General features: G+C 38.5%; 1 protein-coding gene across 2 annotated transcripts; it reads right to left on the bottom strand.

Moving 5' to 3' along the window:
- Nucleotides 1-266: 266 nt before the first annotated feature.
- Nucleotides 267-23,277, bottom strand: SLC39A6 (solute carrier family 39 member 6). Of its 2 annotated transcripts, none has more exons than XM_054059371.1 (10): nucleotides 23,241-23,277; nucleotides 21,132-21,887; nucleotides 19,343-19,523; nucleotides 18,872-19,041; nucleotides 17,401-17,613; nucleotides 15,304-15,373; nucleotides 13,616-13,993; nucleotides 7,633-7,713; nucleotides 5,473-5,663; nucleotides 267-4,733 (listed from the first exon to the last, which is right to left on the bottom strand). In XM_054059371.1, the coding sequence occupies exons 2-10, from the start codon at nucleotides 21,858-21,860 to the stop codon at nucleotides 4,581-4,583; spliced, it is 2,166 nt and encodes a 721-aa protein (XP_053915346.1). In that variant the 5' UTR covers nucleotides 21,861-21,887; nucleotides 23,241-23,277; the 3' UTR covers nucleotides 267-4,580. The 2 variants fall into 2 exon arrangements, with proteins under 2 accessions (XP_053915346.1, XP_053915347.1); XM_054059372.1 differs by having other exon boundaries at nucleotides 267-2,803.
- Nucleotides 23,278-23,614: the final 337 nt, after the last annotated feature.

Below are 23,614 nucleotides of genomic sequence, written 5' to 3'. Positions count from 1 at the left end.
ACCAGCCCCGAGTACAGGGGCACAATCAATTCCCTGCTCCTGCCGACCACACCATTTCTGACACAAGCCAGGATGACGTCTGCTTTCTTGCAGGGTCATGTCCAACTGGCTGTCAACCAGAACCCCGAGGTCCTTTTCCACCAGGCAGCTTTCCAGCCCCACTTTCCCAGGCCTGTAGCATTGCATGGTGGTGTTGTGACCAAAGTGCAAAACCCAACACTTGGCCTTGTTGAATCTCATTCTGATAGAAGTGAGGTAAGTAAAATGCTCGAACATCAGCATTTGATTCAGTGGTTTATTTTCTCTAGTACACAACAGAGTAACAGTTACAGTGATCATCATATGCACAAAAAAAAAAGTACTGTAAATAAAAACTACATTTCATGAAAACATCTTTGTGTTTCTTGCTTGTGGCAAACCAGAGTGACCCAGATTTTCAACAGGAATTTTAATTACACTGGTCTCCACATTCAGGCAGCAGGAGAGCCACCATGAATTACATTTTAGCCTCAACTGTATTTTAAATACACAGAACTCAGCAGCATCCTCACAAGACAACTGGCACCACACTGAGGTGCCCTGGCCACAAAGGAGCAGAGAGGAAAAGGAATGGGCCAGGCAGGTGAGAACACCCTTGTTCCAACTCTTGTTGCACATAGCAACTTCACATGACACCTTTCCTCTACAAATACAGGCTCAAAGCCATCAGAAAAACTCATTACAAAGAAAATAACTTTGATTCCAGCATTGTTTGCTTATTCTGTTCACTTGTACCTAGCACAGGCACTAAATAAGGCAGCTGTAACAACATACAAAATTAAGGTCTGTACCACAATTAAGGTACAAAAAGATAAACAAAACAGACGCACTCCCATTTATTAGCTGGGATAGTCAGGCACATTACAAACTGCTGCAGAAAAATACATACACGAAAATAAAGGGCTGCTTAGAGACACTGCCCCATCCATTTGCCAAACCATGAGTATTTTCAATGCCAGTACATTGCAACAGATGCAGATTCTACTTTATAAGGCTGACAAAGGACAAAAAAACCAACCAACCAAACAAAAAAACGTTGTCATCTTGCTGGTACAAACCCACAGCAGGTTTCACTCTATGGTCCTCCCAGTTACCAGTCATGGACATCTCTCCATCAAAGATTAAAGAGCACAGAATGGATGGGATATGTTTGTGTCTAGCTTAGAGCCATTTCTGCCTGCATGCTTTAAAGACAATTTATTTTTCACATAGTTACATTACCAATGTGTTTTGATATGTAGATATCTTAATGTCAGTAATTATATCAAAAGCCAGCCAAGAGCCCATTAGAAACTCTGAATGAAATCTGTAGATTTATCTCCATTATTTAGTCAGTGATCTTATAACCTCCTGGGCAACACGGGGCTACATGCTGGCTTCCTGGGTCATATCCAGCACACAAGTCCGGGTAAACTAGCAGCTATTAAGGTTGTAGGCTAACAGAAACCACTGTGAAAAAAAATCAGAGTGGACTGAATCCAAGTCTGAAATCCCTCATGACCAAAGCGATGGAGCATGCCCGATTTCTGGAAGGGTTGAAGGTACGGGACAGAAGGCAGAAGACCCATAGGCTACAGCCTACTGAATTTATGGTGGTTTTCCAGACCACTGGTAAATACAGTGCCCAAGCCCTACAAAATACACTATGATGCACAGATTTCAGCAAAACAGAGCTGTGATGAGAGGTTTGGATGGAAAGGGGGGGGGGTGAAGCCATACTGAGGTTTTGCCCAGGAACACGTCTTGCTCATGTACCAGTATAGGAGCAAGAACTGAGGCATACTGGCTCCAGCAGTGACCAGCACCACTACCCCTAAAGGTAAGACTCATTTAAACAACATAGGGTCAAGTTTGACACCTCCAAAGGGTGGCACGTTCAACTGTAACACACAGATATCAGGAAGAGACCTCCAGAGGAAAAACAGACACATTTTCAGAAATGTGGAATGAGGTAGGACTGTGGAGATAGGAAGTCAGTACAGGAAAAGGTAGTAGTCAAGGCATGGAAAATTCCATTCTGACAGGTTCTGAGTGTTTGTGGTGGGGTGAGATTGAACTTTCACTTTTTCTAAAGAAAGCAGTGACACATACATACACAAATAACTGAGTAATTTTCTATCAGCCAAAGATTCTATTATTCAAGCACTATGGTTAGCAAAGGAAAGATGAAGATCATCAGTTAGGTTTTAGCCATAGTTTTAGCTACAAAAAAGTCAGGGTACAGTCATAGCACAGGTTAAGGGCAGAAATGTCATAAGAATTTAGATAACTTGAAAAAAAAACCCAGGAAGTTATCATCTCTTCAGAGACTGCTCAAATGACAGAAGCAATGGGTAGATATATATACATTTTTCATCATACTCTCAGATACTACCATTTGGAGCTTGAGAACACTAGAATACAACTGCTACAAGAAAGAGTAAAAAGAGCATAGGATAGATGACCAAGGTGACGCTAATAAATGTAGCAGATGGCTATTGTACCGTGGTGTGGCTTTTCTGCACCTCAAGTTAAAGAACGCCTCTGGCAGATCACTTCTGCCTTTTTTTAATCAGAGATGTGCTTCTAACAAAAGTCGAGAAACTTAAATCAAAACGCAGTGGCATAGAATAATAAGAAACACAAAATGTAAAGTGCTTGATGAAGGGAAGGCATGCACCTACCAACGTTTGTCAGTGTTCTTTGTCACAGATGAAATCCCAGCTCCAGAGTAGTTTCCAGTGACAGAAAGTAACCCAGGGAATGTAAAATGAAACTTCTCTTCCTGAAAGAGAAGTGTGTTGTTCTCTCTAAACGACTGCTCACCAAGAGAAAAGAGAAACAGGTTCATACACATGCGGATCTGAGGGAGCTGGTAAGATCCCATCAGGATCCTCCATTCAAGATGCCTTAGCAGAGCTGAAGTAAGTACACCTTTCTCTACCCCTTGACTTCAGAGGAGGCAAGGAACAGGATTTCATCACTGTGGGAAGAAGATTAAATCTCAATCTTGTTAATGTGACGAAAGACTGAAAGAGGAGGAAAAGCTAGTATTCCCCTGGCTGCAGAAACTCCTATGATCTCCATTCCTTAACTAGTAAAAAAAAAAAAACAACCAAAAAACTTTCATTTTGACAGATTGACATATGCCAGACTGATTTAACCTGACAGACATGGTATTACCAAACACCTCCTCTTTGTTCAAGCTTTTTATTCAGCTGATGATTAGAAGCAGTGGTAAAGTTGGATCAGAAGTAAGTTCTAACTGGTTTATTTCTGGGACTTTTAAGGCTAGCTACTTAAGGAAGCAGAATTCTGTTACTTCTTGATTACACAGAAGTTGTCTGATGTGCAGTTTTCTTACAAATGCATAACTTATTTATTTTGCCACCATCTTTTTCATCCTTCTCTTTCCTTCAGTTACTTTTAGGGAGGTGAGACTATTAAGACTGTAAGCTCAAACTACATAGTTATGTAGACACTTAGAATTACCCTTAGCATGCTGCTTCCCTATACATCTTGTCAAAGAAATTTGGCTATTTTGGATTTCTCAGCTTACTTGTTGCAAAGAATGTAACTGTTTTGCAAGCATAGGTTTATTATGTGCAATCACATTAAACTAGAAGTAGTCAGCTCTCCCGCTCAGCTCATTTGCCACAGTAAATCAATATTTTAGTTAAGAAACCTGTTGTAGTAAATGACTGTGTTTCAGCCTGTAGCACTCCTCCCCTTCACCTCAAACAGACTTTAATATACCTTTGCCATTTCAGGCAGTGTTAAGTGGGACATAGCACTAGTTTTAAAGCCTTTTTGATGGAATCCACGCATATTAGAGCTACAGCTATGCTTTTACAATCTAATACCTGTACTTCTGTTGCTGATTTAAGAAATCAGCATCCATCAGAAGGAATGAAACAAGTAAAACATTTGGTGCCAACACATAAAACATAATTTCACAAGAAATCATTTGAAATAGAAACCAACCAGAATAAGACACTAAGAATCCACAAGGTATTGAAAAAAGAACCACCACAAAAAGGATGGAGTGGACTCATCTGCCACTCCATGTAAACTAGGTGGATGCAGAAGAGAGGAATTTCTACCAATACGCTACCCATTACATGTCTCTTTCTTTTTTTACACTGCCTACTGTGCTCTGTAATTTTTACTGAGATAAAAAAAAACACCACTGTCATTTTACATTTCTTTAAACCAACAAAACTATTGAAGTAAAAAACCTGTTACATATAATTACATACAGTAAATAAACTTACAAAAAAAAAAACCCTAACCCCTCAAACAATACTCCTGTAAAAGACTTGGCACTTTCACCACGTTTTACAAAGTACAACTTTCCACAGTACCATATACAATGCTAAATCCTAAGTGGAAAAAAACCTTACAGTGTTCATTTCTATCAAGCTAAGAAGGGAGAGAGGGACACAACAGCAAGGCAAACCAATAAAAAGATCTAGTCTATAATCAAACGTACCTCTCCATTAGGAAATTTAATAGAAAAAACTACCACTTTTAACACCAAGCTCTCTTCCTGGCAACCAGGATTACAAGTTTATGCTGAATACAATCTTATGTTCAAATACGGAGATAAGCAGCATTATCCCAAAACCCAACAAAATCCCAGCGTTCTGTAAGAGGAAGTATCCCCAACGGCTACATCCATGATCACTGGCATCATTGTGGAGCATTTCAGGCACCTAAGCAAACAAGAAAGTGTTAAATGCCTTCAAAATAAAGTTACTTCAAACCCAGTTCCTCAATTGTGAGGTATGAGGTAGCAGAGTCTTACTCCTCTCATCTTTCCTGTTGACTGCATTAATACTACTCCACAAATTAGGTATCACTCAACATGAACAACTTTCAAGTTTAGAGAGAGAGAGAATCTGTTCCAATTACTGTTTTCATGATAATTATGCTGATGTCTTAATCATCTCCTGAGTAAACCGCTGGCTTATTTACCAACAAATTTAAAAAAAAAAAAAAAAAAAATCAAGCCACACTAAGAATTTTACTCTTACGATAGTGAAGTTTTCATGAATGTTAGTTAAGCTTTGTGAGCATCCGCCAAATCCTTTGTACTTCCGCACAAACATTCTTCTAAGGTACAGTATAGGTTTATAGGGGTTTTTTTATAGACTGCAACTTGCAGTCTTACTGGCTATCTGCTATAGTAGCCATTATCAGAAGCAAATTTTTTACTCTACTTCTGCTGTTAATTGCCTCTATTTAATAACTAAGGCAGAAACAATCTGTTCCAACAGTCTAAATAAAACCAATGTTTCACCTGAACATTTACTTATGACTGTGTATTCCTCTATATCTTCAAAAGAAGGAAAATATCAATGGAGGAAAGGTGAAAGAATGTATTTTGAGATCAAAATATAACTAGCATTACTACTTAAACTATATCAAATTCAAGTATGTCTAGCCACTTACCATATCCACAAGAGCCACATACATGAACAAGCCAGCAGTAAGTGCAAATATCCACATTGAAACATTGTCTGCATAATGACCGATAAGAATACCAGTTGCCATTCCAAGATAGGCCAGCATAGCTGACAGAGCATTATAAAGCACAGCTTGCTTGACAGTCATTCCGGCTTTTAGAAGTACGGCAAAATCTCCTGCAACAGAGAAAAATCAAAACAACATTTTCATCCTCAGGCAACTATTGCAGTATTCAAAATTTCTTTTACCTATAAGATTACTAAGCTATTTTTATGCAGTTGTCTGCCTTATGTTTTTTCCTTCATGAAATCAGAAATGTCAGGAGCACTGAAAATTAAAAAGCACACATGAAGAAAAACACAGCAGCAAACACTGTAAGTTTATAACATTAAAGTCTTAGGATTTTTGTAAGAAGTAGCTTTTAGCATAGTTTGCATTTAAACCAACCCTGTAAAATTTAAAGTTTGCATTTAAACTAACACTGCAGTACCCAATATGCATAAGCATTCTAAAGAACTTGCTAAAACAAAATATTCACACTTAATTGCATAAAACAATGACGATGATTCCATTTATTATACTGTATCTGTTCTTTTAAAGTACAAAGTCTAGCTTTTCATAGACTTAGAAATAATTTCTTTCTTAATTTCTCTAAATGATCCATAACATCTTATTTTTGCCAGCCAGAAACAGGTTTTCTATAATTCAGAACAGATTTTTTTTTTCTTAGATAAATTAGATCTAAACCAGTAAAATAATATAAGTTTATTATTTGGAAAAAAATGAGATTCTATATAAAACAGTAAATTATCTCCAGTTAAATTAAACAAAAGCAATCTTCAAAGCTGAGTTGAATAATTTGTTACAACAGCTTTTCCCACAAGTACTGCAATTAAGATGAACAGGTATGTTATAAATATTGTTTAGCATTAACCATTAGAATGATCCAATTTTATCCCAAGCTAACATCATCTAGTCCTTTTTCTTTGAGTATTCCTGTGCCACTTCATGTCCTCTGTTAAAGAAAGTACTTGATCAGCACAGAAAACTTGATAGAAGGAAGCATAATTTAAATTTTAAAAGATTTTTCTTGCTTCCAAACCCAACAGAAATACTCAGGTTCATAACATGAATTTATATTGTATATTTGTACTAACATGTAATGCATGTAATTAATAAAAGTTCCACAGTTCCTGTGGAATTTATACTGAGATAAACAAGTCTCAGTTTCTCATGTCATAAAACCAGGTAATTTTTCTCCAGAGCAATGTATTTCTGTATAACTTCTTGTACAGACAGACAAATGTATCAAACTGTTTATTATCAAACAGTTGGATGTACACATACTTGTTTACAAGCTTCATTAACCGAAACTGAATGTTCTGTTTTCTAGGGAATTAAACCTTCGAGCACAATCAAACTGTTCCTCATTCTATACACCAGGTATGGCTGTGGCCATGACAGCTAAGAAACAAACAACAGTTGCGCACTCAAAATGATTTGATTATTAGAAAGATCAGCTTTATTCAGAGCTAAACTAAGCAGCGATGTCCTGTTCTCACAAGCTGTGCTGCAAAAAGGCCAAATACTAAACTTACAATGTAAGACACATGCATTCCCATGAGAATTATGGTCACGAATTTCAATCACTTGAGCTTGAAAGACTAACTATTTCTAGGAAAGATTTCCAAGTACTTTCAAGTTTAATTTAGAGCTACAGCAGTTCTTTGCAAGACTTAATGAAAAAGCAGCAAATGTTATGCAGAAAGGAGGGCGACTAATTGTAACCTTCCTTTTAACAGCACAAACACAAGAATAAAATTAAGCAGTGATGTGAGAAAATCAAATTCTGACATGCATTCTCCTGCAAGTCACAGCTTATGTTGCTAAGGAGAATAAAAACAACTGAGCTATACAGAAAAAGTTGCAAGTAACTGCAAGACAGACTGAGTTTTAAACAAAGTAGCCAAAATATTCAGATTTTTAAAAGGAAGATTAATTCAATTAAGAAATAAAACAGTCTTTACGTGAGTTAAAAGTATTCTTGAGCAGACAATCCGACACAAATTAAGTTTTCTGATCAAATTTTACTATGCCACAGAACAAATTCCTTATACTTCACACATGGAAATACTGGAATCTTACCTAGCTCATGAGGTAATTCATGGCAAAACACAGCCACAGAAGTGCTTAAACCACTAGACAACCCTTCAGTAAAGGCTGCTCCTATGAAGAGACAAAAAAAATAAAAACATTAGTGCATATTCAGACATCATATGCAGAAGCATTGTTGCGTATACTTGTATCAGATTAGGACATTTAAGTCTCACTTAAGTTTTTCTTATTCTTGTGGAAGCATTTAAACTTGAACTAAACAGTTGTTCATAAGTTTCAAAATCAGAAACAACACAGAATCCTACAATTAGTTAAAGCAAACTGAATTTCAGTCTCTTAGTTCTGAACTAAATCCAACACCATTCAACAACACAAGCCTACTAGAAAAGTACAATAAATGTAAATACTATCAGAAGAAACACTTTCTTTAAAGATACAAAAGGAAGAAGGCAGCTCAACTACTTCTTAGAGACAACCACATGAAATCAGCAGTGAAAGATTGTGAATGCTAGGCAGCTTGTGCACAAGTGAACTGTCATACTTGAAGTGGAAGAAAAAAAAACATAACCCCCCCTTAAACTAGCCCAAGAGTCCTCATCTTTCTTGGGTTTTCCACTACTTCTGTTGTTTGCTATTTTTGTTTATTTGACAGCAGCTCAGGAGGAAGCAGCACACAGCAGGGCTGACAAGCTGAACCACAGCTCTCACACAGCACAGGAGGTTCCCAGCTGCGTGGAAACACACTCACCAAGGGGCACAACACAACCACGTCTGGCTTCCTCCTCAGCTGCTACCAGGAGCGTGCCAGCAAACAAGGTGCTGCCAATAAGCAGCCAAAGAGGCACAAGGCCATGTCACAGCAGTTGGCATGGAAGAGACCCAGGAATACTGCTCACAAAGAGCTACAAAGGCTATGAGAGCACAGGAGATAATCCCCTCTCTTCGGTACTCTGGAGCACCCTCAGTGCTCCAGCAGCCTCTACTAGATGTCACATCTGAGGGTGAGCACTGCTCTCCAGGTCCCCATCTGCAAGAAGTGAGTGATGCTGCTCACTGCAGTGACAGCAAACTGCAACGTTACCTCTGGGTGCATAACGTAGTACTCAGTGAAGGAGGTGGAAGTAGTAAGCACACATCTTTGGATGACAGATAATGAACTAGGGAGAAAAGTCTTCAGAAGAGGTTCTAGAGGCAAAAGCCCAAGCCTCTTCAGGTTAAAGAGAAAGGCAGGACCCAAGCAGCACTGGAACAGGAAAACATGAACTCCCAGATGGGTGTAAGTCAAAAATAGTGAAGCCTGGCAACAGGAAGAACCCTCTGACCCCACTTGCAGCTACTGATTTGAAGAACATGCTCTTGACCATGGTAGCAATGACAGGATAAATGAATTCCGCCCAGCTCAGCCCATCAGATTAGGCCCAGCAACACAATAAGAAAGGGAAGATTTTTAGTGAGAGGAGATTCCCTCCAATGACCAGGACAGAGGGCAGAGGCAGATCTGCCAGCCAGAGCTACTGCCCAGGCAAGTCCATTGCTTGTTCAGAACCTGCCTTGATAATGCTGTGGAGACACCACCAAAGCTTGTTTGGCCTGTCACAGATAACAGATTGCCCAGAAAAGACAGAATACAAGGCACTGTATTGTTTTTCTGCTTATCTACATAAAGGAGTTCCTTGACTGCCCTGAGCTCCAGTATAGAACTACAGATGAATGCAGTTTCTTGTGCCTATTCAGCCTATTCAGAGTAACAATAGGAATATGCTTACAAACCACCTAACCAAGAAAAGGTGGTGGATAAGGCTACCTGCGAACAACCACACACCACATCACCATTCACATGAAAATTTTCACTTGTGAAGGTAACAGCATCATGTACACAATTCGGGATGTTTCTTAACTGTGTTGGTGATGGTTTCCTGATAGAAATGATACAAGAGCCACCCAGGATTAGAATTCTACTCAAGGAAGAACTGATGGCAAATACAGCAAAACATAACATCTTGAGCTCCAATGAGCATGAGGTAACTGAATTCTAGATACAGAAGGAGGCTGGAAAATGAGGAAGCAAAGTTAGGATTCTAGATTTCAATGAAGCACACAAACTTATTTAAGGAATTGCAGGGTAGTATACCTGGGAATCAGTCAAAGAAGAAAAAGTGCCCAGAAGAGGTGGCTGATTGGCAAGGCATTCTTAACAGAGTGCACAAGTGAACAAACCTGTTTGTTCAGGAACATTAGGACTTCCAAATGAAGACATGTCCAACTAAGCAGTGTGTCTTAATGAATGACAACTCAAAAAAGAAGCACACAAAAAAGGACAAAGAGACTGGCAACAAGGAAGATAAAAACAAGGAAGATCAAAGCCTAAGCAGAGCTAAGACTAACGAGACACAAGGGATAACAGTAAATAGTTCTACAAGAATGCTAGCTGAGAAACAAAGTTCAGGAAAAATTTGGGTCTGCTGATGGATGGGGAATTAAGCTGTATACATAAAAAAGAGGCTGAAGCACCAACACTGCCTTCATCTCAGTCTTCATAGACAAAGTCAAATCCCAGCACCACTCCAGAAAGGGACAGCGAACAGCAGAGAAGCAACAGCTTGGAGATACTTAGAAAAAACACAGAAATGCTCACGTGCATCCTCAGATGGAACTCATCCAAGGGTGAAATGACTAGGTGACTGCAAGGCTGTAGTCCATCGTCTACAGAAAACCGTGACTATAGAAGGCCTCTGGGAAAAGGATAATATTATTCCCATCTTTAAGTACAAAGAGCAGGACCTAGGGAACAGTCAGCCTCAACTCAGTTCCTGGAAAGATGATGTTGAATATCCTCTTCAAATTCCCTCTCTAAATGCTTGACCCACCCTGAGGAAATAACTTACTGTAGAGATGCTGACAGCAGTTAAATTAACAGAACTTGACTTTAGTAGGAATTCTGGCACTGTTCCTTACAGCAGTTTCATCTGGAAGAAGAGGAAATACGGGCTTGACAGTTAGATGGTTGCACATTGTTTGGACTCCTGGGCTAACAAGGCTTGATGGCTGGCTAGTAACAAGTAGAGTTCACCAGGACAAATACTGTGAGCCGTTTTCTCCAATATCTTTACTGGCCTCAAGTTGTGGTTTAGACTGGATACTAGGAAAAATGTCTTCACTGAAAGGGTTGTCAGTCATTGGAACAGGCTGTCCAGGGAAGTGGAGTTTCAGTTTCTGAGAAGACTAGGTAAGTAGAAGGCAGCAAAAGGCAATTACCTTCTCCCATGCCTGCGTTCTCAATCATCTACAAGTTCCTCTATATTACTGTCTCTATACAATGTTTTCTGAGTCTCACCACTTAATAACAGAAAACTAAAAATACAAGAATACAGCTTAATCACACATAGTAAATCTAATTTGGGGACCACAAAGGCAAGTGAAACAAAACCTGACTGCTTTGCACAGTACCTAGGTGGCTGACATGGCTGTATAGTGTACAGATACACAGCAACCAAAGTACAGTCTTAAATAACAACAGGAGTATTTATTTCTATTTGTCACTGCTAAAAAGATATCTTGAAACATTAACAAATTGAAGGCTACATTAATATACTCCTCTCTTGAGAAGCTGATTTAATAGTGTCATGGTATCTTAAAATATACTTTTAAGACATCACTTCCCTCAAAAAAGAGCTAAAGAAAAAATATATACACAAGATTAAAAACAATATTCTCATTTTAGTTAATTAGTTGAAGTTACACAGAGCAATTCAAATCACAGAAGACAGCTTTGTACAAATTAGTCAGTTGCAACTGTTACATGCTTTAACAGAAAAATAAGCACTTTTAAATCTTTTTGAGGAAAAAAGTGATGGAAATTATGAATAACAAATCACATTAAATAAACTTAAGTGAAGGGTTACTGGCTAAAGCTATCTTAACAGAAGCATTCACACCTCCATTTAAACACAGCTAAAATACTATACAAGTAGTACTGGTGCTTTCACATTAAGTAGATGTTTTTCCATAATACTTTTGAGCACCTGAACTGAAGGTAACCCACATTTCTTTCCATTAGCCTGAACAAGTTACACAGCAGGACTTCTAAAAGGTATTGCTCTCACTTGTTCAATAAGCCTTTATTAACCATCCTCATACTTTTCCTTTCATAACTATAAAGTCATAGCTCCTTTCCAAATCTCCCTAATGCTAAGAGGTAATTGATTCTGCATGTCATTTGTATGCAAATCCTCCTTCTACGAGTTTCCACTACTGAGCTGCTCAGAAATTTACATTCTGCGCTTCAACTTTCATCAAAAATGAGATTAAATCAGAAGGTCTCTTTTCACATTATGCTTTGGATTGACGGAATCTGAACAACTGCAAATACTGCTGTGAGAAATCTTTATTATCAGGTTTTCTCCTCAAACAAGAATGAACTTGTTTCTACAATAAAATTTACAGAAAGACATACTGCTGAACTGACCCCAGTACACTATAGATGCTGAAAATGAATCCAATACCCGCAGATTAGTCTTAAATACTAAAGTCAAGATTATGAAAGACTAGCATAAGAAGTAAAGGTTAATGATTTGACATCACTTTCTACAACTTAGTTTAACCTTCTAAAAATTTAAAATACCTGTACTCTAGCTCTCCTAGAAAAAAATGACAAGATCTGACCTCCCAGCCAGAAGTCCAAAAAATAATATTCCATCTGTTACTTTTGTGAAATGTAAATATTTTCACAGAACATTGTCAATAAAGGAGAACAACTACAACTACATTTAATTTTAAAAAAAATACGCTCAACTTTAAGAAAAAGATTTTCAGTATGACCAGTGATTTTTTTTTTTTTTAAAATACTTCTCCAGAAAGAGAGACTGAGTCTGTTTTGAGACTGAGTGCAGCACACACTGCATCTGAAGGAATCTGCTCATGCTACACTCCTGTAGTTGATATAGGCATTCAATCAAAAAAACTGCATAAAGGAAACTTACAGTGACATTATTGTTATCGTCTTCATATATCATATTTCTAAGTGGTAACAGCTAACTCGTGTCCCATTAGTTAATGCCCTACTCACACATTCCTAGAATACAAAAAGCAGTACAGACCTTCTCTAGAAGGTTAGTGCAAGCTCTAGGAAGAGCTGCAATGCTGCTTTTTGGTGGATGATAAGATCTGACAATCTGGATGTGATAGGACTGCTATGCAAGTGTAAAAAGCCCCTTAGAGAACACAATGTCATTTTACAGTAAAAATGAATGCATGCCTACCCCCCCCCAAAAAAAATCACATATATACTACCTAATCCATTTTGATAGTCTTCATTCTAAAACAGATAGAAACCAAGGTCCCATCTCCTTACTCACCAATGCTATGGGGAAACTTATACATGATGTGTAATGAGGGCCCAGCATAGGCAGAGCTAGACATGCAAAGTATAGAATCTGACCTCGAAGAGTAACAAGTAAAGATGGAAGAGAGTGAAATAAAGGAGTCAATAATACTAGTGATGTGACTGAAGTGGAAAAAGCACAGTTAAATAGTGTGTGACCAAAAAGACAAGCTTATTTAAAAAAAAAAATAATTGCTGAGCACTTGCACCACTGAAATACAAGTCAACTTTAAGTCAACACTGAACCACAGAATGGCTTGAGTTGGAAGTGACCTTAAAGATCATCAAGTTCCAACCACCCTGCCGTGGGACACAAGTCCTAAATATTTTTATAAGCCTAGCTTTAACCTTGTCAGAACTAGGAAAATAATCGAAGTTTATATATTTCCTAAAGAAACATAGCTGAAAGGTATGATAAAACTTTCTGTCACTGATCTCCAGGTTGTTAAACTGGAGAGTTCTCAGTCATTCAGAGCTGCTGTCAGATAAAAGTTTAGGTTTCAAAGATCCACCACTAGTTATGTTCCCAACAGAAAAACAGGTGAGATAAGAGATAAAGAGATAAGTGTAACAGCAAGAAGACTTTGCTGTCCTCACATATAACAAAGTTGCAGTGTTTAAGCTAACACTTACCAATTGCTAAGCCATCACTAAAATTGTGTAGTCCATCTCCCATAATCACCATCCATGCCAGGGTTGCAATTCCCGCATCCTTCAGTTCTTCACGTGAGTAGCGCTGACTGTGACTGTGGGGATGATGGTTCTGATGATGATGGTGATGCAGGATATGATGGTAGTCATGGTGATGGTGACTAAGATGATCTGTCTGTCCTAGAGTATCATGTAAGTGAGAATGACATTTGTTTCTACAGACCCTGGATACATATTCATTGTCAACCTCCTCTTGATGAGAATGAGCTATCATCACTTCTTCTTCTTCTTGTACAATTGGTTGCTGAGAAATGAAGGGTGACGGATCTTGAGAGTCTGTCCCTAGATAGCCCTCAGGTCCTGTTATAAAAATCCAGAGTACAATATTATACATTTTTAAAATGACCTAGGAAGCAAAGATACAATAAACAAGTTTAATAAGTGATGCAGTAAAGAAGAAACTAGTAAGTCTAGATGTTGAGACTGATACCCCAGCTTCTTGTACCAGGAGTATTTTTTCTTCCCCAAGGGTTTTCACAACTTATTTTTCTTTAATCAGATTCTTAAGATAATTCCCAAAAGTTCAAAATAAGACAGCTTCTAGTTTCTGTCCTCTGCTACCAAAGCAGCCCTTACATTATGGCCACAAATGCCTCCTAAGAGATAAAAATGCTTTTAATATAAGATCCCCTGCAATTTAAACACAACAGCACAAGGCTCTTTCCCAGTTTCACAGCACGAATGCTGTTACTTAAATTGCTTCAGAAAGACAAAGCACCTGGAAAGCATGCATCACTTGTTTATCTTAGGACTGAAGAATAACAATTTATAAGATTGTTATGGATAATTTTTGAAACTCTAATACTCAATATGAGCACAGGAACTTACGTATGAACACCAAAAAATAAACACTCAAAAATAAACACTCAAAAATAAAGTCATCAACATAGACCATGAAATGCCCTCATATAAACATCAATGGCACGCTAAGGTTGGTTATTTTAACTCCTAAAACTTGCTAAATTCTTCCCCTGCAATTAAATAAACAAATACCATTTTTCCTGCATTACCAACAACTCTTTTATTAGTTATAAAATTATTCTGAAAAACTGAATGCTGCTTTTAGCTGCAAGAGCTAACAAGCACCTAGTGAGGTGTGTTTCGGTTTACATCATGACCTTGGGGACACATGATCATCTGCAGTCCAAATACTTCAACTAACCTCTAGGATTTTAATAACCACTCTTATAAATAAATCCTTAAATTAACAAAATCCAGATTTAAGATATATAGAAATCTAAATAATGGATCACACCTATAATATCTAACAATCTAAAGAGAAGCATAGAACCTATTAGGCTGTACTTAAAACAGCCAGAAGAGCCTCACAGAATGACTTCAACTTCTGCTGTTAAATCCAGAGTTAAAAGACTTATGTTTCAAAACTGTGAATTCACTCTTTCCAACTTATCAATCCTTTTTAAAGGAAAGTAGCACGTAGAGCTTCTTCTCTACATATCAATGCACAGACAAGTTTTGTTTTGAAAAGACGTCAAGTAGATAATGATCGAACCTACTGTAAGCAGCAGATCAATGAGCTACAATCTACCAGGAGTTCTTTAAACAGTGCTGCTACAAAATAACAACTGTACAGTACTACTGAGACTTACGATCATCTGCATCTAACTTTTCTTCATTCGCTGAAAACTTCTTACATCCTCCATCATCTTCATTTTTTTTCTTATTCCAAAAGAAAACACTGCAGTTATGAATATTTTACTTATTTTTCAGTAAGTAACATGAGCAACGTTATATTCACATTTATGCAGCCTGCACAGAAAGAGGACAACATGCGAGCCATATAAAGAGTGCAGAAGAGGAACCTTAGAAGCTCATGAAGTACAGTAAGATGACAAAGATTCCTCGGGCTCCACAGGAGGAAAAAAAATCAAAACAGAACAACCCCCCACATATACCCTACATTTTGCACAAGGAATAAGGGCTCATCTGAGAAGCAAAACACATCAAATACTGAGTAAAAGTTATTCCACTCATTTTTTCCATTTTAATGTCAGTATAATTTTATTTTCCTAGTACACTGAAGGAAAACCAATGGCTGGAAAATCTCCAATCATTGCTCACTAATGTCTGTGCCACAACAACTGATGATCAGTGACTCACAGGAAATCTATTCCCAGTGTCTGAGTGAAGGACAAATTAATTGCTTTCCTTGGAACTCTTCATGTATTCTCTTGGCAAATAAAGTTAACTAGAGACAAGGAAAGTGATTCTGTTGCTAAGCTAGTTTAGTTTCAGCATAAAACACACCGACACAACCACCCATGACCAAAGTCAAAGAGCTTACATGGCATCTGCTCTGAGACTGCTGCCATGACCAATTTAACAATAAAACTAAACAGATTATCAGTCATTGTGGCATTCTCGAAATTAGCTCTTTTTAAGCTAAGTAATTAGTAATTTACTAACTTGCTTTAAGCAAAGCTTAAGATATCGCTAGCTTTTACTGTATTTTTCTCTACTGAGTCAGCTTTTACATCATTGTTTATTCCCAGTTACACTAGTTGAAAGAACTGAGTTACCAACATTTATGACCTGCTAAAATTCAGTCATTCACCTTCCACGTAAAAACCAGCATAGTAATCTGGAAGTCACATTGCTCTTCTTTTTGAGGGGAGAGAGCAGGAATAAAAAAATGGCTTGGCAGACTGTTTGCAAATGGAATGTAATCTAATGAAGTCACTTCCTACAGTGCCGTTGGATGCTTATTCATATAAGCGTTTACTGCCACCTTGGCCATTCTGTGCAAGTCCCCCCTTCAGCAGAGGTGCAATAACTGTACAAGGCTATCTTACTTCATGCAGTAGGAGAATCAAAATAATTTTAAAAGTTCAGTCAGTTGTGTAATTGCCTTGAGATGTCAGAAGGAAGTCAACAACAAACAGCAACTCTTAAATCATTCTAACTGTTAAAACCAAAGGTGCAATTGGATGTTTGCTTATTAACCGATTCACTGTAGTGTCAAAACTTATAATATATGTCTGGTTAAGGAATTAGCTCAGAGGTTTTCCATAACAGGACCACATGAAAAAGTTATCTAATTTAAAAGTACATTTATATTAGTCAGATTCCATATTTCCCTGGAAATACTTTCACTTCAGAGTCCCTCTGTTTGTAATGCAAAGTCCCCATTACTGTTTGTAATGCAAATTCTATCTTTGCACTGTATTATCAGAGTGTTTTTAATTCTGTATGTATGCCCTGTCTGCAAATGACTAAGCCTTCTCAGGTGTGCAGCGCCAGCATTTAAACCTTTGACACCTTCCCCCTTATGTGAAACAGAACTTGACAGAGGAAAACCGCTTGCTACTCCGTGGCACTTCCGGAATTCCATTGTATTTGATTTGCACATTATTGAATTGAAAAATTGCACAAGTGTAACTTACTCAGGCAGTTCACATTGGTCTTTTGCAGTTGCATTTAAATTTCTGTCATTATTTCTAGTGACAATAACGTGCAACTTTATCTCAAATTCAGTTTAAAATTTAAAGTACACTTTTTTAAAGAATTGTGTGACTGCTTAAAAGACTGCTGTGTCACTAATATAAATGAAATTATAACACTAATCAAGTCAACAAACGCTATTTAATCCAACCAGACATATGATACTTATAGAAATTTTTCATAAATGTATTCAGAAACGATCACGAAAACGATCACAATATAGCTTAAAAATAATAGTTTTCTACCTTTTTCTTCTTGTCTTTAAATTGCTTTATTAAAGTGATCAAATGTTCCACCAGAAACATGAAATACAGTCCTCCAAGTGCTGTAAGTCCCTTCCACGTAGAATCCAGGTAAGCACTCTCTTCTGTACTTTGAAAAACAAGATGTTTGAACATAGAGCCTTTGTTTTGTTCAAACAGAGGTTTTTCGTGGTGATGGTGATGGTTTCCATGAGACTAAGGGGAGAATGGGAAAAGTCATTACATTCAAAAGAACTGATAATATAAGAAACATAGAGAGTACTCTTCATATTCTTTTCCTCAAGTCTAGACTTCACAGTTTTCTTGGGGTAGATTCTCTGGGTACAAACTCAAACAGTTAGTAAGAAATCCGTTGATAGGAAGAAACACTGCAAGGACTGAGAGAAGGTTTACTATTCAACCTCTCACTGCAGCAACATGCGCACTTCCAAACCTATGTACAATTGCCCCCTAAAAACTCCTGAGGCCATCAAGGAAACTGCATTTTAAGTAGTAGTCACAGTCAGCACACCAGTCAATCACCTTCCCATCAAAGACAGCTCACAGACATCAAATGCCTCTTTCTATAGAGAACTTACTAGTGATTTCCTTCTTTAAAGGCAGTCTGGCATTCTTCCCCTCCTCACAGCCAAACAATACGCTCAGAATCAAAACCTTCTGGGACACCCTCATTCACACATGTTAAGATTTTATATAGCTTCATACAGCAAATGTAAAACTAACTGAAAGGAAGAACCCAATGAATTACAGGCAGAGCTCAGAAACCACAAGCTCTGTCGTCCCTTTTATCCATCTTATCTGAAAGACGGAACAAGTTATCTCTTCTGGTGGGAGGGAGGAGGAGCAGGTGGGTGGGAATGTCTGTTTAAAAGCCTCGAAAAAGGTAGAAATTTAGCAATCATATTCTAATTTCACTGTCCATTTTATATAATAGCAATATATAACTCCAAAGCCTATTGAGTAATGTTTTCTCAGGACTTCAGAAATGGTGGATTCTGATCAAAACAATATAATGGATAAGGAATCAACATAAGTGGCTGATAACAGAAAACAGAGGATTATCTAACTCCACATTTAAAGTGTACAGTGAATGATTTCTGCTATCTATTACATAAAGTTGTAAAACTGGAGGAAGAAAAAGCGGCTGTGTTGCAATGTGAGACTAAAAAAATTTATGCTAAATTCTTGTGTACAAGGAGCAATGAAATATTTGGCAGCATATATTACTGAGAACAGGGAATAGACTGGTGGATAATGGTGTGAAGTTCCTACACTGTAAGGGCAGTGAAAAAAACAATAAACAGTTCCACAGGAAAACCTGCCATCAAATAATCCAACTCACAACTTTGAGAAATGACTCGCCAAATAGGTACTAAAACTATCACTAGGAACTACAGCACACTGACAGTTTTTCTGCCTTGAGATAACAAATGAAACAGTAATTAATACTTACATGTGGAAGGAGATGTAAGAAAGCATCTCCACTCAAAGTCCCCACAGCCAGTGCCACAAGAAAGCTTAGAAGAAATTTGAAAAATACGCGATTCATCAGAGGTACCAATATAACACCCAATAAGGAAAGAAAACTGATGACAGAGATGGATATAAAGCCACCAATCCAAGCTGGTAAAAAAAAAAAAAAAAAAAAAAAAAAAGAAAAAAGTAAGAATGAACAACAGCTGTATGAGATTTTGTTTCCTTAACTTTCCTGTTATCAAATACTCCTGATCACTCAGTTAATCAGATGTTAACAAACAGTATGCCACAAAGATTTCTTTCTAGATGTGATCAAGAGAAGCGCCAAAGAAAATTACAAACCTTTTTCAGCTTCAAAATATGTTTCTCAAAATTATAACATACACAAAGGGGTTTCCAGTAACCTTCTATTCCATATTAAAAAAAAACCAAACAAACAACAACTTACCTATTTGCAGAGAGTAACCTTTTGGAGGAGTTTCAGTTTTTTCACTGGTTGCATGGACTATACAGTGTTTGCCATCGATCTGATTAATAAGAGCTGGACAGAGGTAACTAAATTCTGTAGCAGACAACAATGCTTGAGTCCCTATTCCATGGGACTGCATCAGTTTTGATGCACTGAAGCACTGTGGAAAGACACGTGTTGAGATTCATCAGAACCAAAGCATCACAATATCTCAAGAGGACTGCAAATCACATTTTAATTAAAATACAGTGGCACCACATGAAAACAGCTGTATCAAAGGTAACTAAAAACTGGTAACAAATCAATTCAGCAAGACCTGTACCTCCACCCCTCTCCTGGCCCAGCAAGCTAGTTTGGGAGTCCTGGTAGATGATGCATAATTGTCAGTCATTCTCAGGTGAAGGGGGCCAGACGTCTTGCTATTGGAAAAAGCCTAACACTTTTGACTCAGTTTTAGAAGTCATGTAAGGAAATAGTAATGAGGTTAAAGACCTTTTCATAGATACACTTCCTCCAGTAAAGAGGAAACTCCTCTCTCTGGGTTTAAATAACAGTAGTACTGTTACTCTGCTCTGTGTAGAATGCAATAACAACTTTTGAATTCAGCATCTGTGATCGCAGACTACACAACACCATCTCTGAATTACCTGTCATGGCTACGTACACCAAGATCCCAGAGAGGGACTTCTTTTTTTAAACCCTTTAATGGAGAAGGACCTGATTGTGTCTACAACACAACTACAGACTTCAAAATAGTAAAAATTAGTGCTAATAAAGTAATACATAACATTCTGCAGCAATCTTTTTTACAATTGGTCTCTACATTTAACCTGAAAGAGGATGGTGAGGGAGTGGCTTAAGAGAGTGCCAGTTACTTCCCTGCAATTCTGCACTATCAAAACATTATCCAACACTTGAAGGGAAGCTTTGACAAGAATAGCAGCATTTTAACCAGATTTTTCACTTTCACCACATTACTAGGAAAACAAGGCATATTCTGGCTTTAAGGCAGAATAGCAAGTTGAAATAATTGAAAATAGTAGGATTTAATAGAATTTGCCATTCCATTCTCTTTTACTGACAATCTAACTTCAACTTACATTTATATAAAATAAGAAGATAAGTCTAAAATTTGAACAGTATTCACTTATTTCCAGCTCAGGGGAACATATTATTACTTCAGCTTTTTATTTCCTGCACATTCACAGAAAACACACTAGCTCTACAGGCAAGGTCAACAACCTGCATAACTCTTTGGATGTGCTTATACAGCAACAAGTTTGTTTTAGTAAAATAATATTATTCATTTTAAAGTAATCTTGGGAATCTAATATTTTCTAGCTGATTTTATATGAAGAAACTGCAGCTTTCCTACAAAGCACTAAAAACTTCATATGCTTGCCTAAGAACATGAGTTTTAAGTTTCTAGTGTTTTTCATTTTTAGTAATAAAACCAATAAATAATATAATAAATAAATAAAAGCATATAAATAAATATGTTAAAAAAGTGAACGTTTATACTTAATATAAATACATATTTCTTTTTAGGAACAATTAAGTATATCACATGTATTTTCCTCTGAACTTGTGAGCATAACGTTACATTCTTTCAAAATTTTAAGACTTAAGGAAAGCTGGTTTTGCGTGCATTGCTATGAGAACTGTCAAAGCTTGCACACCCAGTCAAGTGATAAGCAACTGACAGATAAGCCATTACAACATTCCCCGTGCATCTGGATTCCCAAGAACACAAAAGAATCAGTCTCACCTCTTGGGTATTTTGTTTTTTCAATTTAGAATAGAGGTAATTTCCTCTTTCCAATTCCTTCGGAGAAGCATGAGATTCATTTGCTTTGGTGTTAGCAAGCCAGCTGGCATTGCTGCCACCTGTGACATTAACAGCATTAGAGCTCGTCAGACCTAAACGAACAACCCGCTTGACTTCTCCAGGTTGCACATTCTGTAATTCAGAGTGGCCGCCTGTGGGAACAGTGATGACAGATGCTGTTATTTCATTAACTGTGTTCCTGTTGCGTACAAAGTTCTGCTGACGATCTGCAGTCTCTACTTTATGAGGTTCCTTTGAGTGACTGTTCCTGTGGTCTTTGTTAGTATCACGTTCATGGTTTGGACAAGCAGTCTTCTCAGAGTTTTTACTCAATGAAACATGATTATGATGGTGATGATCATGGTCATGATCGTGGTCATGATCATGGTCTATTTTAATTCTTTTCATTTTATCTATACCTATGTTCTGGAGCAGTTTTCTAAACCCTTCAACGGATAGAGAGTTGTTTTCTCCATAACGATGAAAAAGTTCCTGAAGGTGAAACTTCTGTATTAATCCTGCCAAGTCAATATTAACACCAGCTGCCTTTTCTGGAAAAGTTCTCTCCGACGTATGCACAACAGTAGCTGTCTCCACTCCATGATGATAACTTTCACAGAGTAGTATGGAAAATGATATGAAGAAAGTGACTGATACTGTGCTCTCCATTGCAGTTTCTTTTTATCAGTGTAAAATCTAGAAAAAAGAACATTTAGACAGTTTGCATAAAACCAATTGCATCTTCCTCTGTAACAATATTCATAATTTACTTAAACAAAAACACATGCACATCAAACCAATGTCAAAAATACCAACGCAGTAACAGAAGACTCATTTCAGTATCTTATACGCTTGGTATCTTTCCCAGAAGCATGGCCTCAGGCGACAGGAGATAAAGCTGTACACCACAGTGAGATCACTGGTTGTAAACACCTCCCAGGCGTAAGCTTACCTTTATTCAGCCTGGCCTGAATCAGTTTCCTAACACAAGCTGAACAATGAGAGCAGCCTCAAGGGTACATCAACTGAGTGGTAGGATAGACTTTTCTTGTGCTTAAAAGCTTTATGATTTCACTCTTGGGAAGAAGCAAGTATTATAAATTACACGTTTATAAACTATGTATTATAAATTACATGTTCCTGCTTTAAAATCAAAATCCCAAATCTTCCATCCCTGGGTTTCCTAGAGATCTTGGCAAGGCAAGGTTTTGACACCCTTACAAAAATACAACTTTTCATGCTGTCACCTTCTACCCACAATTTAACACTACTATGGTCCACTGCCTTTACTTAGTCAGGCAGACCACTGCTGTCCCACTGCGCACAAGCACGAATGCTTCTGTGTTTTATCTCAGAAATCCTCTAGCAAGGCAAATAATTAACTGGTATTTAAAGAGATGTACTGATACAATGAGTGCAGGAGCATGCCAGAGGGGGCCACGAATACAATCAGCGGTCTGGAGCACCTCTGCTATGAGGACAGGCTGAGAGAGTTGGGGCTGTTCAGCATGGAGAAGAGAAGGAGACCTCAGAGCAGCTTCCAATACCTGAAGGGGGCCTACAGGAAAGCTGAGGAGGAAATTTTTACAAGGGCATGCAGTGATAGAACGAGGGGGAATGGCTTTAAAATGGAAGGGGAACACTTAGACTAGACATTGAGAAGAAATTCTTCGCGATGAGGGTGGTGAAGCACAGGCACAGGTTGCCCAGGGAAGCTGTGGATGCTCCATCCCTGGAGGTGCTCAAGGCCAAGCTGGATGGGGCCTTGGGCAGCCTGGTTTGGTGGGAGGTGTCCCTGCCCATGGCAGGGGGGTTGAAACAGGATGATCTTTAAGGTCCCTTTCAACCCAAGCTATTCTATGATTCCACGATAGCTTCACCGTTTCGGTGCGGTCACAACCCCCTCCTCTCAAGTTCCCGCTGCCAACGGCGCCGGCCGTCCCCCCCCGAGCCTCTGCGCCGAGCTCAGTGCGGGAAGGGACGGTCCCACCGCTGGTCCCAGCTCACCACCCGCCCCGCAGCCCAGGAGGGGACGCGAAGCCACCTCACCAAGTCCTGCCGGGATGGACCCTTCCTCTTTTTTTTTTTTTTTTTTCTTCTTCTTCACCGCCGCGCACGCGCACGCGCTCCCGCCCCGCCCCCTTTTCCCTTTCCTTTCCTCTTCCGGGTGCGGCCGCCGTCACGTGCCCTCCGCGGCAGCCAATGGGAGAGCGGGGCGGGGTCAGATCACGTGGGGGCGGTGTGAGAGAGCGGTCACGTGGCTTCGAGGGCGGGCTCGTGTGCTTTGTCTCGGTGGTGTAGTGGGTGAGGGAGGGGTTGGTGAAGGGTGTGGAGCAGAAGACCTGTGAGAGCCCCTGAGGGAGCTGGGGTTGTTCGGCCTGGAGAAAAGGAGGTTGAGGGGAGACCTTATCCCTGTCTACAAC

Source organism: Cuculus canorus, chromosome 2 (genome assembly GCF_017976375.1).
Source record: "Cuculus canorus isolate bCucCan1 chromosome 2, bCucCan1.pri, whole genome shotgun sequence".
Classification (NCBI taxonomy): Eukaryota; Metazoa; Chordata; class Aves; order Cuculiformes; family Cuculidae; genus Cuculus; species Cuculus canorus.
This window is presented reverse-complemented; position numbering and strand designations above follow the sequence as displayed.